The sequence below is a fragment of the Elaeis guineensis genome, chromosome 8 (genome assembly GCF_000442705.2).
Source record: "Elaeis guineensis isolate ETL-2024a chromosome 8, EG11, whole genome shotgun sequence".
NCBI lineage: Eukaryota > Viridiplantae > Streptophyta > Magnoliopsida > Arecales > Arecaceae > Elaeis > Elaeis guineensis.
Window position 1 is genome coordinate 106683624 of NC_026000.2, and position 17884 is coordinate 106701507.

The following is a 17884-nucleotide window of genomic DNA, read 5'->3' on the forward strand; positions in this document are numbered from 1 at the left end:
TTGGGCTTTGGTGGGCTGAGTTGGGTTTTGGGCTATAACATATTCACTCCTTTGAAACCAAATTTAACAAAGTAAAAATTATATGTTACGGCAATAATTAGAGTATTTTCAATCAGGTTTAAAGTGATACGTACAAGATTTTATTAGGTTAAACTTTCAACAAGTTATTGAACAAGTTATTCGATATAATTTGAATAAGTCATACGATGACCAATTTTCCTCAACAGCTGTCATAAGGTTAGAGATGATTATATGGGCTAGTTCAATTATTCTTAGAACAAAAGAAATAATCTGGATATTTTTCTAACTTAAATTTTGATCAGATAATTGTAACGATTGGAAACTTGATGACAACTTAGACATCTTTCGGTGGCAAATATGCTTGATTAAAAAGTTGTCTCAGACTTTTCACTAGCTTCACTTCATTGTTTAATTACTTAGCTCTGAGGAAAAGCGATGGAAATTATTACTATTAGCATCATATGATAATAGCTCTTCAGGGATGGAGGTTGTACTAAGAGACTTGAGTCTACATTTCTCCTTTGAAAAAGTTTAGGAGGGTTAGAGGTATTTGAGAGTGTTTTCCCTTTTTCTGCAGTCCATTGCCTATGAACATCTTTAACTAGAGAAAAAAATCTCTTCACCCAGGCATCTCTCTCACACACATTATAATTCATTGGTGTACTAATGAGAGACAAGAAAAATTATTCGAAGAAAAAGTATCATTAATAAGTAAAATATCTTGATCAAGTCAAGGTGTTCCAAATTCTTATTTATCTTCATTCTTTTATATCTCATAGAAAGGTTTTGATCAATCTAAAGATATCTGCTTTTTTTTTTTTTTACACAATTTATTCTTTTAATTTTCATCATATATTCATAAATTTTACATTTTTATTTTGATAAATATCTTTTTCATGTTTTTAAATATTTAAATTCTTATTTGTTTTCTAATTAAAGTATTAATTCCATTACTCATAGAAATTTTTTGATTGATTTTCATTTTAATATTTTATTCATCAATTTGATTTCATATTTTCAATTTATTATATTCTTATATTTTGTATATCTTCTTTCTATTAGTCAACATTTTTCTATTCCCGACTTGCATAAAATTTATTTTTGTTGAATTTAATTTTAATATTTATATGCTCCAATTTCTTTTATCATTTTCTAGTTTTTGCTTATTTCACATTAGTTATAACTTCACATTTTTGTTTTTTTGTAACTCCTTTTATATTTTAAAATCAATAATATTCTTATGTATCTTTTAGTAATGTGTGCAGTTTTTGGTTTTTAACTTTTTTATTTTTTGTTTCATGAAGCATATTGCATATTCCCAGTTTATTATGTTTTTTGTTTCATATTTTTACCTTTAGATATTTTATTTTGTATTCTTCTAGCATATTAATTGACATTTTTATTTCCTTTCATATTTTAATTACTTTATTTGTTCATTCCATACTAGATAGTATTTTTTTTTTTATTTTGAATTTTCTACGACTCCTTTTGGCCTAATAAACCAAGATCTCACTCTTTTGTTCTCAAACCTCACACACCTATTGTACCAAAGAAACCTCACACGGTTAAACCGATGCACTTATCTCTTTATGGAAGCGGGGTTGTATGTTGCCACCAATAGGAAAAATCATGGTTCTCATTAAAATAACGAGGGAATGCGAAAAGGTAAGCCATGGAAGCATCTGTAAACTATAATTTTGACTTTGCTTTTCACAACTAAAACTGGCGAGCAATATTTGACACATACAAGCAAAAAAAAAAAAAAAAAAATCAGGCTTACAGAGAGGGAGAGAGAAAGAGAGAGTACGTGACCAGGGTACGGTGCTTGGTTGGTTTAGAGTTTTATACTGTTTGGAAGTACCAAGTACCAACCAGTTCAACGAATAGTGTTGCAAAGCTTCAAGCCTTCTCTTCTCTTGGCTTTTCCGCAGAGACCCTAGGGCGATCCTATTAAGATGGTAGCTCAGAGAAATGGTGGTTTCTAATGGTATTATTCCCGGCAGCCAATAAAACCGCTCCCAGCCAGTCCTCAATAAAGCAAAATACTCTCGCTGTCTGAGTCCTGTATGCGATCACAACCGTCCTACCAAATTTCCGCGAGATCAGTAATCGTCCATTTCCCTCCATTTGCCATTTAAAACTTCTGAATTTTTTATACTTTCGACTGTTAAGACTAGAGATCATGAACCCTAGACCTTTGACAAGGCTAAGAGAAGTGGTAGTCCATAGAGAAGAAACATTGAAGTCCACCTTAGGCCCCCTTCTCTTCTCCCCACCCCACCAATTGTTCGACAAAATTCCCCCTCAAGGCCTCGCCGAGTTTAACCACCTGTTGTTTCATTACTCCCAGAACAATCTCAACCAAAAAGCTGTCAACCTCTTCTTGGAAACCCATCGTTCAGGCAGAGCCATGGATGACTGCACCTTCTCTTGCATTGTGAAGGTGTGTGGATGCCTTTCAGATCGAATTCTTGGTAAACAGCTGCATACTCTTTGTACAAAATATGGATATGGAGCGGCAGTCGGCGTTGGTACTTCTCTTGTAGACATGTATATGAAATGTGGTAGTGTAGACGATGGAAGGGAAGTCTTTGATCGGATGCCGGATAGAAATGTCATCACTTGGACCTCATTGCTTACTGGGTACACTCAGAATGGGCGCCAAGATGGGGTTCTGGAAGTCTTCTTCCAGATGCAGCTGGAGGGAATTAGGCCAAATCCTTTTACTTTTGCCAGTGTTCTTGCATCTGCGGCAGCTTGGGGAGCAGTCGAGCGAGGAAAGAGAGCGCATAGCCAGTTGATCAAGTTTGGGTACCAGTCAACCATCTTTGTGTGCAATTCCCTGATGAACATGTATTCAAAGTGCGGATTAGTCCAAGAAGCTAGAAGAGTATTCAGTGGCATGGTGAACAGAGATGCAGTGTCTTGGAACTCAATGATTGCTGGTCTCGTGCAGAATAAATATGATTTTGAGGCTCTTGAACTTTTCTATCAGATGAGAGTAGCTGGTGTGAAGCCGACACAGTTGAGCTTCGCTACCGTGATCAAGCTATGTGCTAATCTTAAGCAACTTGTCTTTGCACGACAGCTCCATTGTTGCATTGTAAAAGAGGGGTTTGGATCAGATGACAATATCATGACAGTGCTCATGGTTGCTTATAGCAAATGCAGTGAACTGGATGATGCCTTCGAATTATTTTCTTCGATGTTGGGTGCTCGGACAGTGGTATCATGGACTGCTATAATTGGTGGCTACATACAAAATGGAGACATTGCTCGAGCTGTGTTTCTCTTCAATGAAATGAGGAAAGAGAATGTGGAGCCTAATGATTTCACTTACTCCATTCTATTGACAGCTTCGCCGGTCATATCTCCCTTTCAAGTCCATGCGCACGTTATCAAAACCAACTACCAACATGTCCCTTCTGTTGGCACTGCACTGCTTGCTGCCTATACTAAGCTCAGCAACACCCATGAAGCCCTCTCTGTTTTTAGAGAGGTCGAGGGGAAGGACATCGTCACTTGGTCTGCAATGCTGGCTTGCTATGCTCAAGCTGGGGATTCTGAAGGGGCAGTGAAGCTGTTCAGAGAGATGGCAAGGGAGGGAGTGAAGCCTAATGAGTTCACACTCTCTAGTGCCATTGATGCATGTGCTAGTCCAACAGCTGCAACAGACCAGGGGAAGCAATTCCACGCCATATCAATCAAGTCTCGACATCAAGATGCAATCTGTGTGAGCAGTGCTCTTGTCACCATGTATGCAAAGAGAGGGAGCATAGAGAGTGCTCAGGAAGTCTTTGAGAGGCAATCTGAGAGGGACTTGGTGTCATGGAATTCAATGCTGTCTGGTTATGCTCAGCATGGATACGGAAAGAAGGCGCTTAATTTATTTGGAGAAATGGAAGCTCGAGGTTTGGAAATGGATGGTATCACATTCATTGGTGTGATCACTACATGTACTCATACAGGTCTCGTTGAAGAAGGCCGGAGGTATTTCAATTCAATGGTCAAGGATCACCAAATCAGTCTGACTATGGAGCACTATGCTTGCATGGTTGATCTTTATAGCCGTGCTGGTAGACTTGAAGAGGCTTTGAGTCTCATGGAAGGGATGCCATTTCCGGCAAATGCAACTTTATGGCGTACACTCCTGGGAGCATGCAGGGTTCACCGGAATGTAACACTAGGAGAGCTTGCTGCAAAGAAGTTGATATCACTTGAACCAATGCATTCAGCTGCTTATGTGCTTTTGTCAAATATCTATGCAGCTGCTGGCAAATGGGAGGAAAGAGACGACATAAGAAAGCTGATGGATGAAAGAAAAGTGAAGAAAGAAGCTGGGTGCAGTTGGATTCAGGTTAAGAACAAGGTACATTCATTCATAGCTTCTGATAGAAAGCATCCGTTATCAGAGCAGATATATGCAAAGCTTGAAGAGATGATGATTCGATTGAAGAAGGAAGGATATCACCCAAATTTAGACTTTGTGCTCCATGACATGGAAGAGGAACACAAGGAAGCCATGCTAGCTCAGCACAGTGAGAAGCTGGCAATTGCTTTTGGATTATTAACCACACCTCAGGGGACTCCCCTTCAGATTGTTAAGAACCTTCGTGTGTGCGGAGATTGCCATACGGTGATAAAGATGATATCAGCAATTGAGGGGAGGGAAATTGTCGTGAGGGATTCGAATCGCTTCCACCATGTCAGGAATGGGTCTTGCACCTGTGGGGATTATTGGTGAATGAATTGTCAAAGGTAGGATCTGTTTCTTCAATTAGAATAACTGAAAGTCCATGAAAGCAGCTAATTTTGACAGGCATTGTAAAATGACAATGTTTATAGACGTTTGAACATTGAGGATCTGAGCTCATATTTTTGGAACACGAGTTCAGCATGTACCGTGAACATATGAAGGAAAAGTAGGTGGACACAAGCACCAATCCATGTAGCAACTAGAAGCATGAAAAGAGATAATATTAATTTTTGGATATTGAAATCAAAGAGTTTAACTTATAAATTGAAGTCTTGGGGCCTTGCAAATGAAAGGACCAAAGGGGGGGGAGTTTTGAACGTTATATGTGAAAGTATTTTTTGAAATATTTATGTTTAAATAGCATGAAAGTGATAACGTGGCAAAAAGAGAGGAATGGTATTGATAAAAAGGAAGAATCGGTAGAATCAATCTCTACCATGTTACAATTTTATATAGATATTTATACTACAATGTGGAGCACTTAGAAAGGAATGTTTATATAGGTTGGGAATTTTAAATTCAAAATTTTTGGCAATCCAGACTTATAATTTTTTTATAATTTCAGCCAATCTTGACAGTCAATTGGGATCAATAATTTTCTTATAATCCCAGCCAATCTTGACAACCAATTGAGGCTTATAATTTTCTTGTAATCCCAACCGGTCTTGACAGCCAATCTTGACCCATAATTCTAGTCATGATCTATGGTCTTCTGTTCACATCCCCTTGTAATCCCAACCAGTCTTGACAGCCAATCTTGACCCATAATTCTAGTCATGATCTATGGTCTTCTATTCACATCCCCCTCAAATTGATGTAGGGAGTCAACGGGCATCAATTTGTTAACCAAATAAATACGACAAGCAGAAGTCATAGATTTGGTAAATAAGTTCGCTAGTTGATCATGAAAGGAAACATGAGAAAGAGCTAGGTTGTGATCTTACACGAGTTCTCAAATATAATGGCAATCCATCTCGATATGCTTAATTCGTTCATAATGCATCGGATTGGTTGCAATGCGAATGGTGCTGATATTGTCTGCATAAAGAGATATGGGTTGTGGACAAGGCACTCCTAGTTCCACAAGAAGTCACCAAAGCAAAATAATTTCTGAGCTAATTGATAACATAGATCCATTTTCTGTTTATGTTAAAGACTTGGCAACTCTATCTTGTTTCTTGCATTTTCATGAGATTGGTGAGGAACCCAAAAAAACATGCCAATCACTGGTAGGGTGCCTAGTGTCAAGACATCCTACATAATCTGCATCAACAAAGGCTATAAGAGCAAGAGAAAAGTTGCCAGGAAAGGTCAATCCATGATCAATTGTTCCTTTTAGATATTGAATAATATGATGAAATGTAATAAGATGGCATCATCGTGGATTAGAAATAAATTGATGAACAATTTGTACTATAAAGAAAATATTTGGGTGAGCTATAGTGAGATAGATAAGACTTCCAACAAGGCATCTGTACAAATCTGAGTCAGAGATAGACTATCCGTCATCTCGCATCAATTTCACATTAACTTCCATTGGTATGGCACAAATCTTATTATCTATAAGATTGGCTAACTTGATCAAGTCTTTAGTATACTTCTGTTGACAAAGAAATAAACCACTAGACGAGTAGGTGATCTCCAAACAAAGAAAGTAAGGGTACCAAGATCCTTCATGTAAAAAGAAGCCTGGAGAAAGCTCTTTAACTGAGTAATGCCATTCTATTACTTCCTGTTATAACCATGTCATCAATGTACAACAAGAGAACAATTATTCCATCAATAAAATGATGTATGAAGAGGGAGCAATCATCAAAATTTTGTTGGAAGCCAGTAGAATAAATAGTGGAGCGAAATTTTTCAGACCATGCCCGAGGAGCTTACTTAAGACCATAAAGAGACTTGTGAAGTTTGTACACTAAATTAGGAGTGGAAAGAGGATACCCAAGAGGAGGCTCCATATATACAGTTTCCTTCATATACCTATATAGAAAAGTATTCTTCACATCTATTTGATACAAAGACCACCCCCTTGCCAAAGCTATAACAAATAGTATGCGGACAGTAGTCATTTTAGCTATGGAGGAGAACGTTTCTTCATAGTTGATGCCATATTCCTTTATACTTCTGAGCCACAAGTTGAGCCTTATATCTATGAAGAGTACCATTATGCTTCATTTTAATAGTGTATACCTACTTATTGCCAATCATAAATACATCATTTGCATGAACAAGGTCCCAAGTCTGATTAGTCTCAAGTGTATGAAGCTCGTCTGCCATTGCTTTTCTCCAACACTCATATTGTATAGCTTTTTGTTAGGTAGAAGGAAACAAAATGGAATTAACAATGATAAAGAAAGAAGTAGAATGATCATATCACTCAAGTGAATAACCAAGTCATTTCGGAGGTTGACCAAAGTTGGAATGAGTGGGACGTCGAAGTGGAGGTGGACTCAAGTTTTTAATGGATGTTGAGGAATTAGATAACACAAAATTTGATGTAGAACCTTCAAGAGTATGATCGGTAGGAGGCATAATTGACGTTTCCATTGCTAAACTTGGAGACATCTTCTATACTTGTGTCATTAGTATCGAGGCACAAGCTAGTGGAAAAATCGGGTAAGAATAAAATGGATTGATTGGACTCTTTTGCTTAGATGCAGTAATCCAAGAGAAGGGATAAATTGGATTTCAAAAAAAAAAATGAAGAAGTACTATTGCCCAAAAGTAATTTTGAAAGTATTTGTGTTATGCTAAGATAAAATTAAATTAGTAAAAAAATAAAAAGTAAAAAGAAACAAACAATCATAAATACAAATAATTCTTAAATGAAACTAACCTAAACTTAATTGTATAATATGAGAATGAAATAAATATATGCAGCAAGATAAGTAATAGAATAATGCATAAGATAAGAGCAAGCACAAGCAGTACAAATATCATAAATTTATAGTGGCTTAGTATCAAACTCAGTACTTATATCCACTCCTCAAGTTTCTATACTTGAGAATTTTACTATAATCCTCTTGATTATAGCATGATTATTTTATTGGACTCACAATCAAATCTAGTTGATTTTTCTAGACTAACCAACCAAAATCCTACACCGTCCAACTCTAGACTTGGACAAGCCTCAATCCCAAGTTTTTTTTTTCAAAAAAACTTATAAAGAAAACAATAGAACAATTGAATATAAAAGAAATAAGCAAAGCTCAAGAAAATAGAACTTGTTAAAGCTTGGAAAAATTGTTAATTAATGCTCTTTGGGGACTTGACTTCCTTCTTGAATGGATGAGAGGATCTCGAATGGATGCTTGAAGGTTTTTCAGTTGGTTGCCCACACAATCAAATCACTTAACTCCTCTTTATTTTTCTTTCTTAAAGATATTTAATGCACTCAATAAGAATTGAAGTTTTTCTCTTTTCCATCTCTTTTTTTTGCTTTCCAATTGAATTTCAAGCTTCAATAGCCTTAAAATTGACTTGAGCAAGTATATTAGCTGTTGTGAAAACCAAAGTAGAAATTAGAATAATTTTTGTTTTAGAAACAGCCAAAAGAACTAATTGTTATACTATCAGAATGTCTGAGTCGACTCATCCAAACTCTTAGTTAACTAACTCTGAATCTACTCAGATAGCTTGACTTTACTAAGAGAAAATTATAATTTATATTCTTTTATTTTTCTGAGATTAAGTTGGCTCAAATTCTGTGTTAGTTAGCTCAAAGGCATGCCAAATTCTTCCAAGCATGTCAAAGATAGCTTATAAAAGTTAAGGTCAATTCATGACCTCCAACTTCATTTTCTTTAAAAATTTGTTATCTCAAACTTGTATTTTTTTATCTCAATGCTTCTAAAGTACATCAAAAGCTTCTCTAACAATGAGATTGCTTCTTCTAGACTTTTCCATGCTTTTTTAAACTTTTAAGTTCATTGTGTCATTACTTTGTTAGATGAGTGTTCTAGGAGCCAATTGTTGGCTGATATATTTTGTTATTCTAGGGCTTAACTTTGTATTTGTAATATTTTTTATTATTAATAAAAGATATTTTTTTATTTCAATCATATTTATATGTACATGATTTATCCTAAAAATTAATAAAGATAATTTTGTATATTCTCAAGTTGTTGAGAATTTGAGATATATATTAATTAGTGGTTAGTTTTAAAATATTTTCGATCAAAAGATCATCATAGAGGACAGTGATCAATCTATTTAAGATCGATACATGGATCATCTCTTTCTAGACAGATGAGTCTCCGATCTTAGTATAGGGAGACTGGGGTGAGAGTGCAGGTGGTTGTTAGAGAATAATTTATACCGAGCATGATCAATATAAAAAACTACTTGAATGTCTACTCACTCATCAGTGGTTATCTCGTTGTTGCAGTGGTATGGGTGGTCCTTTGACCTGCGATGTCATCGGCTATTCACGGCAAGGCTATTGAGTTTGACTATACATTCTCTTGGTCCTTAGCCATTCAGGTCCTTGCTGTGTATGTTGGCTGCAGTAGGTTCAGATTTACTATTAAAAGTAGAATACACTTAGATGGAATCTATCGATCTTGATAGAAAAGAAGAAGTTCTATACGATTTGTAAAACTGAGTTCAGAAAGTCTTTGACCAAAGCAAGAGTAAATACTAAAAAAGAGTTTCTATGGGATTCACAAGTGAACTTGAGTCGATCCAATCTAGCATATGACTGACGATGAGGTCTGACGAGTTCTCCATGATCTCCGTCAAGTTAGAACTCATGATAGAAGGACTGAATCAAATGATAACTACACCTAAGGATTCGTACTTTTATTTTACTTGTTTGCCACTACATACTACTAAATGTCACTGACAGATTGTGAGACTCATCGGACGTCGTCTTAATGATTGATGACCCTCAAAGAGCAGAGTTAAAATTGTTTCAACCCATCGAAAGGAGTTTCAATGATATTGTAATGGAGATCATAATATATCTTACTACCAGATAGAATGGAACTTATGGGGTCACACATTAAGAGATTTAATCTTGAATTAACCAATTGGACTTATGAAATTTTGATTAGGTTAGGATTTAGTAAAATCCTATTGAGTTTAGGAGAACCATGCTAGCACATAGTTAAATCCAATTCTTCTTTGGACTTGAATTTCTTATTAGATAAGAATTGGATCAAGTCCATAGCCTTGAACCTAATCTAAATCTATTTTGATTTGGATTTAGAGGGACATTTATTTAAGGGCTCAAAAGGATTGAATCAAGCTAATTAGTTGGCAAATAAATCTCTTTACTTTCACCCTTGTTATTTCCTTTTGAGGTGTGAATTAATTGGAAAAGGAGAGGAGGCGCAAGCCTCCCTTTTTGGAAAGTCCAAGGGGCGCACACCCTTGGAGTGGGCGGATAGAAGAAAGAGGGGCCTACCCCCTCTTTTGCTTTGGCATGGAAGGAGAGAGAGAGGGGCTATGCCCCCTCTCTTGTGCACATTAAACCCTAATGGGTGCCAAGGGTTAGCACCACTTCTACTTGCCTCATTAGATGTGGGGTGCCCTCTCTATTTGTCATATAAGATGAGGGTATTTCCAATTAGATATGATATTTTTTTAAAAAAAATCAAATTAAAAGTTAAAAGACCTTATGAGATAAGGACTAGCCTTTTTAGACTGATTGAAGATTAATTTAAAATCAAGAAAAGATTTATTTAAGAGATGGTCTCTTAGATTTTCATAATGATTGATTTGAGAATTCAGATCTCTACCTCTCCCCTTCACCATGCCATCCCTTCTTCCTCCTCTCTTTCCAATACCCAAAGGTTGGGCATCCCACCTTCCTACATACGCAAGTTAAGGGTGATCTCTTCTACATCAAGGAATGGAGAGATAGGCTGCAGTTCAAGCATTGAGATCGCAGTCAAAGATCAAGAGTTGATTAAAGATCCAAAAGATTGAGATTCATCTTAGAGAAGACGAATCTATAATGAGAAAAAAAGTTCAAGATTGATCCCGATGGATATCTATAGAGGTCGGTCACTGGTGCGGCTCAAGAACTTTCAAATCAAGGATCATTAGTTGCGGTGTATTTCAATCCGCATAAGGTATTGAGATCTGATCTCAATTTTTTTATTTTATTTCAGATTATAAGTATGTCTTAGATCCAGAGCTCGAGTAGATATAAATTAGATCTATTGCATGTAAGGTTAAAGGGTCTAACCTAGACTGTTTTCGTTGCTACTTCAAAAAAGATTTTGAAATCTATGCATGCTAGTCTACCCAATTTTCTAACATACTTATGACTTCTAACTTGACTTTCTTTATAATGTGTTATTTCAAACATATATAATTCATCTTGAAAACTTTTTTAGCTTGACTTTTTTTAGAGATTCTTTTTCTTAACTTGATGTATCTTTGTGAGCACCTAAGAAAATCTACCACCATTCTTGAAATACATAATTAGTACCATTTGCATTTAATATTTTATTATAATCAAAATTAATCCTTGGGTCAATAGTCTCCTCCTTTTTGATGATGATAAAACCTTAAGTATATGCGCAAGAAAGTATAATATATTTTTATGAATTATATATCATTAATTTATGAATACATAAAGTAAGCAAATATGACAAAATCTTGAGTCTATACACAATAAAGCATGATGTGTTTTTCAGAATTATGCATCATTAATTTATGAATACATGAAGTAAGTAAATAGATGCCTTGAGAATATACTTCATGAAAATATATAAGCCATAAAAGATTTGTTTAATTTAGCTTCAAACATATATTCATTCAAGCATATACTTAATTATACTTGACTTAGCTTCTCCCCTTTTTGACATCATCAAAATGCTTCATTTTCAAAATTATCAAAAAATTATCAAAATCAAGATTGTTTCAATCAAAGTTTTAGATCAATTTTGGAATTAAGGTATACAAGCATGAAGAACCAAAATAAGAATACTAAATCATTTCAAAGTAAATGAATTATATCACTTTTAGCTCAAAGGATAATTTTCATAAAAATATATTCAAAAGATGGTCTCTTTTCTTTTTCATAAATAGTCTCTCCCCTATTTTCCAAATTGCATCAAAATATTCAAAAAAATTAATTTTATTCCACTCAAGATTTTATAAAATAATTAGTTTCAAAAACTTAAAGATATAAGCATGCAAGATCAGATTTAGAACTTATCCTTTCTCATTTTTGCCAAAATATTAGTTTGAGAGCAAAAGACATCCAAGATCAAATTCAAAGCATATAAAGTAATAAATTATTTTGTGTTCAAATACAAATTTTCTTCAAAAGATTCAGTCTTTACATAATCTCAAGATACCAAGCAAAAATTATTTTATTACTTCTATTTTTTTTGAAAAATCTATTTGCTCATTTTCTTCAAAAGTTTTTCAAAATCAATCATATTGATATTGAGAACAACAAGTATGAGATTTGAAATTTGATCAAGACAAAAATCATAATAAAAATTATGATAGAAAATCAAACAATTAACAAGCTTTAAATTTTATAAAGTGTATCAAAATAAATTTCAAATTCAAATTTTAGATGAAACTATTAAAGAGATTTTACTTTTCATCATTAATTATCATATTTTTTACTATTTTTCAAACATGCTTCATCTCCCTTCTTTTGTCATTACATAAGTAGAACCAAAAGTTATAATAAAGAAAAATTAAATAGAACTAAAGACAAGATAATATCAGTGATAAACATGATCATCAATTCATAGCAAGATTTCAGAACAATATATCAAAAAGATAGTCAATGATAAATACCATACAATCAAGGCTCAAACATTGCTTACTCTCCTTTTGATTTGCAATAAAAGCACTTATTGATCAAAAAATTTAGCAAATTTCAATGGCATAAACACAATCAAATTTAAGAATTGAAAAAAATCTTGAAAAATTTTTGGAAGACTCCCCCTTTCTTATATAAAAAAGCCATATCTTTGAAAACTCATGAGAATTTTGAAAAATTTTCTTTTTTTTATCTCTTTCTCCATTTCTTGAGCAAACATATCTCAAAACAAACATTTCTCAACTTCTTACTCTTCTTTTTTATAAGATCAAAAAAGTATGTCAATCATACTAGAGAGAAATATTAAAATACAAGAAGGATAAATTTATTAACAAGCAGAAGTAACAACATAATAATTTAAGCATACACAACTTCATTTGTAAGTAACTAAAACATTGATATTTTTGTTCATAAGATAGGCAAGTAAATATTTCTTACATATTTTAGCTTTGTTTATCTTTCAAGACATAATTAAGAAAGCAAGAAGACTCATACTTCAAAGATTTCACAAATTTTATATAAATAAAATTGAAATAGATTTGAAGGTGAGTTTTAGTAAATACAAAGGTAATATAATATGTATCATAGCAAATTCATCAAAATCAATCTATTTAAGTAAATTATTTTCAACAAATATAGAAGGAATTATTTTAATGATTTTGTCTTTACCAAAAATTATTATTTCTTTTATCATGTATCCTATGTATCTGTTGATCAAATGTTACCTTTTTTTTGATGCATGGGATGCTAGACACATCTGTAAAATATTTATTTTTCTAATTTTGGTGCTGAATTCTTGGATCGTTTGGAATTAGTCAACATGATTCCTTTTTAAATCCAAACTTGCTTAATAGTAACATTTTTTATTTTCTTTGAATGACATTCAAAAGCTTTATATCCTACTTGATTGCATTTAAAATAAGTTATTAAAGAATTTTCAAAAGAAGCTTTCATAAACATATTCTTCAAAAGTTTTTACTTTTTTAAGGAATTAAATCCTAAATCGGCTTTCTCAAAAACTACTTTTTAATTTTTCAAATTATTTGAAACTTTTGAGAACTAAAGTGAACTTATCAATAATGAGTTTTCAATTTTTTAATTTCTTTCTTTATATTGATATTTTCATCAACCAAAAAAGTTTTTTCCTTGAGAAAAACTTCATTTTCTTTCTAAATTTTTTTTATCAACTAGATTCAATTTGATCTTTTAAACTCTTTTATTTTTTTTTCTAGCTTTTTCAAATCATTTATCAACTCATAGAATGCTTTTTGTAATTCATCAAAATTAAAATCAATAGAATTTTCAAAAATTATCTCATTTTCTTATGCCATGAAGCACAAATTTTTATCTTTATACTTCTTCCTCCTTTTTCTCTTTCTTTCTTTGCTTTTCCTTTGCCAACACTCTCTTTTCTTTTATCTCTTTCTTATTTTCTTTGCTCAGCTCTCTCTTAGTTGCAAATTTCTTTTTCCTTTCTTGCTTCTTTTTCTTTTTCATCTTATCCTTATGAGCTATGAGGCAGAACTTCGGGACTTCTTCCATTTTTTCTTTAGAGCTTGATTCTTTTACTTGATTTGCTTCATCATAAGTAGCTTCTAGTTGATCCCACACTTCTTTAGCTAAAATATAAGAAAAAATTCTATCAAATTCATCTATATCTAACGAGCAATAAAGAATATTCATGGCCTTTGCATTCAATTGATCATTTTCTTATCATATTCATCCCATTTCCTTTTGAGTTTGGGAAAAATAATGCCATCAGTCAAAAAAGTGGATGAATCAGGCCTATTAATTATAATTCTCCATAAATCATAGTCAAGTACTTAAATAGAAATTTTTATCTAGCCTTCTAATAAATATAATCAAACCTATTAAAAAGAGGTGGGCTAACAATGGAATTCTCTTCATCAAAAGTAATTTCAAAGCTTTCTATGATCTTTTGCTCTTGATGGTGAAGTCAAGAAAGAACTTGAGCACCAGATTCTCATACCAATTGTTGCCCCAGATGTAGCAACCTAAGAGAGGAAAGGATGAATTAGGTTTCAAAAAAAAATTAAGTATTTATGCCCAAAAGCAATTTTGAAAGTGTTTGTGTTGTGCTAAGATAAAATTAAATAAGCAATGGAAAGTAGAAAGTAAAGAGAGATATACAATCACAAACACAAACAATTCTTAAATGAAACTAATCTAAACTTAATTGTGTAATATGAGAATGAAATAAATAGGCATAGCAAGATAAGTAGTAAAACAATGCACAAGATAAGAGCAAGCACAAGCAATACAAATACTACAAATTTATAGTAGTTCAATACCAAAATCAACACCTACATCCACTCTCCAAGTCTTTCTACTTAAGAATTTTACTATAATCCTCTTGATTATAACATGATTATTTTATCAGACTCACAATTAAATTTAATTAATTTTTTCAGACTCATCAACCAAAATCTTATATTGATTATTTTTATTGATTCATAATCAACCTAATTGATTTTTTCGAGCTCACCAACCAAAATTCTACACCATTCAATTTTAGACTTAGACAAATCTTAACCCCAAATAATTCTTTTCTCCAAAAAAATTTATAAAAAAAATAATAAAATAATTAAGTACCAAAGAAATGACCCAAAGCTCAAGAAAATGGAACTCTTTAAAGTGTGGAGAAGTTGTTGATTGATACTATTTATAGATTTGACTTCCTTCTTGAATGGATGAGAGAGTCTGAATGGATGCTTGATGGATTTTTCAATTAATTAACCACATAATCAAATCACTTAACTCCTCTCTATCTTCCTTTCTTAAAAGGATATTCAATGCACTCAATGAGAATTGAAGTTTTTCTCTTTTTCAATCTTTTCTTCTTACTTTTCAATTAAATTTCAAGTCTTAAACAACCTTAAAATTGACTTGAACAAGTATATTAGCTGTTGCAGAAGCCAAAAGAGCCATTAAACATAATTTTGCCTATTAGAAATAGTCAAAACAATAAGCTGTTATACTGTTAGAATATCTGAGTCGACTCATCCAAATTCTTAGTCGACTAACTCTGGATCTGCTCAGACAGCTTGAGTCTACTAAGAGAAAATTATAATTTTTATTTTTTTATTTGTCTAAGACTAAGTCAACTCAAATTTTATCTTAGTCTATTTAAAGGATGCCAAATTCTTCTCAGCGTGCCAAAAATGGCTCATGAAACTTAGAGTTAATTCATGACTTCCAACTTCATTTTTTTCAAAATTTGGCATCCTAAACTTGTATTTCTTGGTCTCAATGCTTCTAAAATACTTCAGAAACTTCTCCATTATTGAGATTACTTCTTCTAGGCTTCTCTATACTTCTTTAAACTTTTAACCTTATTATGCCATCGACTTATGACTTCCAACTTGATTTTTTTCATAATGTGCCATCCCAAATATATATAATTCATCTTGAAAACTCTTTTCGCTCAACTTTTTTGAGAGAATTTATTTCTTAACTTGATGTATCTTTGTGAGTACCTAAAAAAATCCTACAACCATTCTTGAAACACATAATTAATACCATTTATACTCAATTTTTGTTATTATCAAAATCAATCCTTGAGTCAATAGAGTCATATGATAAAGAAGAAGAAGAATGATAAGAATTTTCAAAGCAAATAATATGACAAGATATATGCATACATTCATTTTTTGGATCATAATAAAGGCGACCATTTTGTTTATCACTATATCCAAGAAACACATATTTTGCAGTCCTTGAAGATAATTTATTTTGTTCATGTAGAGAAAGTAGTACAAAATAATGCCCCCAAAGACACGAAGTCGAGAATAATCTGGAGGTTTATTATAAAGACAAAACCATGATAATTCATTACCAAGAACTGGAGTAGGTTGTCGATTAATGAGATAAATGTAGTATAAACAACCTCTACCCATAAACTAGAAGGCATATATGACTCAATCAAGAGGGTTTGAGCAATTTCGCCAACATGATGATTTTTTCTTTCTACTATAACATATTGCTCAGGGGTTTATGAGTACAATTGCTATAGCAATTTTTTTTTTATTAAAAAAAGAAGTCAATCCTAAAAAATAAATCTGCCCCCCCCAAAATCTGAATGAAATATTTTGATTGTTTTTCTGAATTGTGTTTGAATCATAGTGATAAATGATTTGGCTATATTTGTAAGTTCAGATTTGGCATGCAAAAAATAGATCCAAGTAAACTTTATATTCTGATCAATAAATAAAATAAAATAATTGTTGGGTATAAAATACCCCCCGATCGAAGTTTGTAAAAGACCGACCCTTCCAGGGCTTCTCCGGCTTCCGACCTTGTGTGGTGTCTCTCTGAACCCCCCCCGATCGTCCGAGCTTTCGGACTTCTCCGACAATGAGCTTCTCCATCCATCTACCGTGCCACTCCAAAGGCTCTCTAGGCCTCACTATCAGCCGACCTTCTACAGTGACCAACTATTCTTCGAACTCCTTCCGAACTTCGTCAATATCCGAGCTTCTTCAACAACGAGGTTTCTATAGTAATCAGACTCCATCCGAGTTTCTACGGTGGTCGACCGCCTTCAAGATTCTAACCGAACTTCTACCGTGAGCAGTCTACTCTGAACTTCTACTGCGAGCGGTCTACTTCGAACTTCTACTGCGAGCAGTCTACTCCGAACTTCTACTGCGAGCGATCTGCTCCGAACTCTTACAGTAGGTGGTCTACTCCGGATCTCTACCGTGAGCAAATTTCATTCGAGCCCTTACTGTAAACATGTCTCTTTCGAACTTTCATTACTGGTAGACTTTAGTCGAGCTTCTTCGTAGTCAGATCCCAGACGAGCTTCTACAGCGGGACAGGACCCACCGACCAGAATGCTACTCCTAGCTCCCACGACAATCGATCTTCGATCGAGCTTCTATAATAAGCAGTCTCCTTTCAGCCCTTTGCAAGAACCATGTTGGGAAATGTGTCCCAAAAAATCAATCGTCAAGCTGTTGACGGTTGAGCAACCAAGTACTGTAATTAATTTATTAATAAATAAAATATATTTGATATTTTTATCATAAGCTTTCATCTTCTAATGAACTCCGTTGTTATGATGAAGTCCTTAGGATTATTTAGATTCGATAAAGAGAGGATTTATCGATTAATCCTTAAAACAGTTCATCTTCTTTCTTACATGGAAGGTGGTTTGGATCAAATCAAAAAGGAATAAGTTTGGATTTCAAATTCTATGAGATAGAGTTTTAGAAATCCAAAAGTCTTTCAATTTTGTACCGAATCTATCCAAATTTTTTTTAAAATTTTTATGGTTTTTAGGGTAC

The 17884-nt window shown here is 33.4% G+C and overlaps 1 protein-coding gene across 1 annotated transcript; it reads left to right on the forward strand.

Moving 5' to 3' along the window:
• The first annotated feature begins 1616 nt into the window (after positions 1-1616).
• Positions 1617-4905, forward strand: LOC105035804 (pentatricopeptide repeat-containing protein At2g27610). Its single transcript, XM_010911505.4, has one exon. The coding sequence runs from the start codon at positions 2204-2206 to the stop codon at positions 4763-4765; it is 2562 nt and encodes an 853-aa protein (XP_010909807.1). The 5' UTR covers positions 1617-2203; the 3' UTR covers positions 4766-4905.
• Positions 4906-17884: the final 12979 nt, after the last annotated feature.

Bases quoted from the DNA above. Each gene is read 5' to 3' on its own strand.
- LOC105035804 (XM_010911505.4), top strand. From the start codon at position 2,204: ATGAACCCTAGACCTTTGACAAGGCTAAGAGAAGTGGTAGTCCATAGA.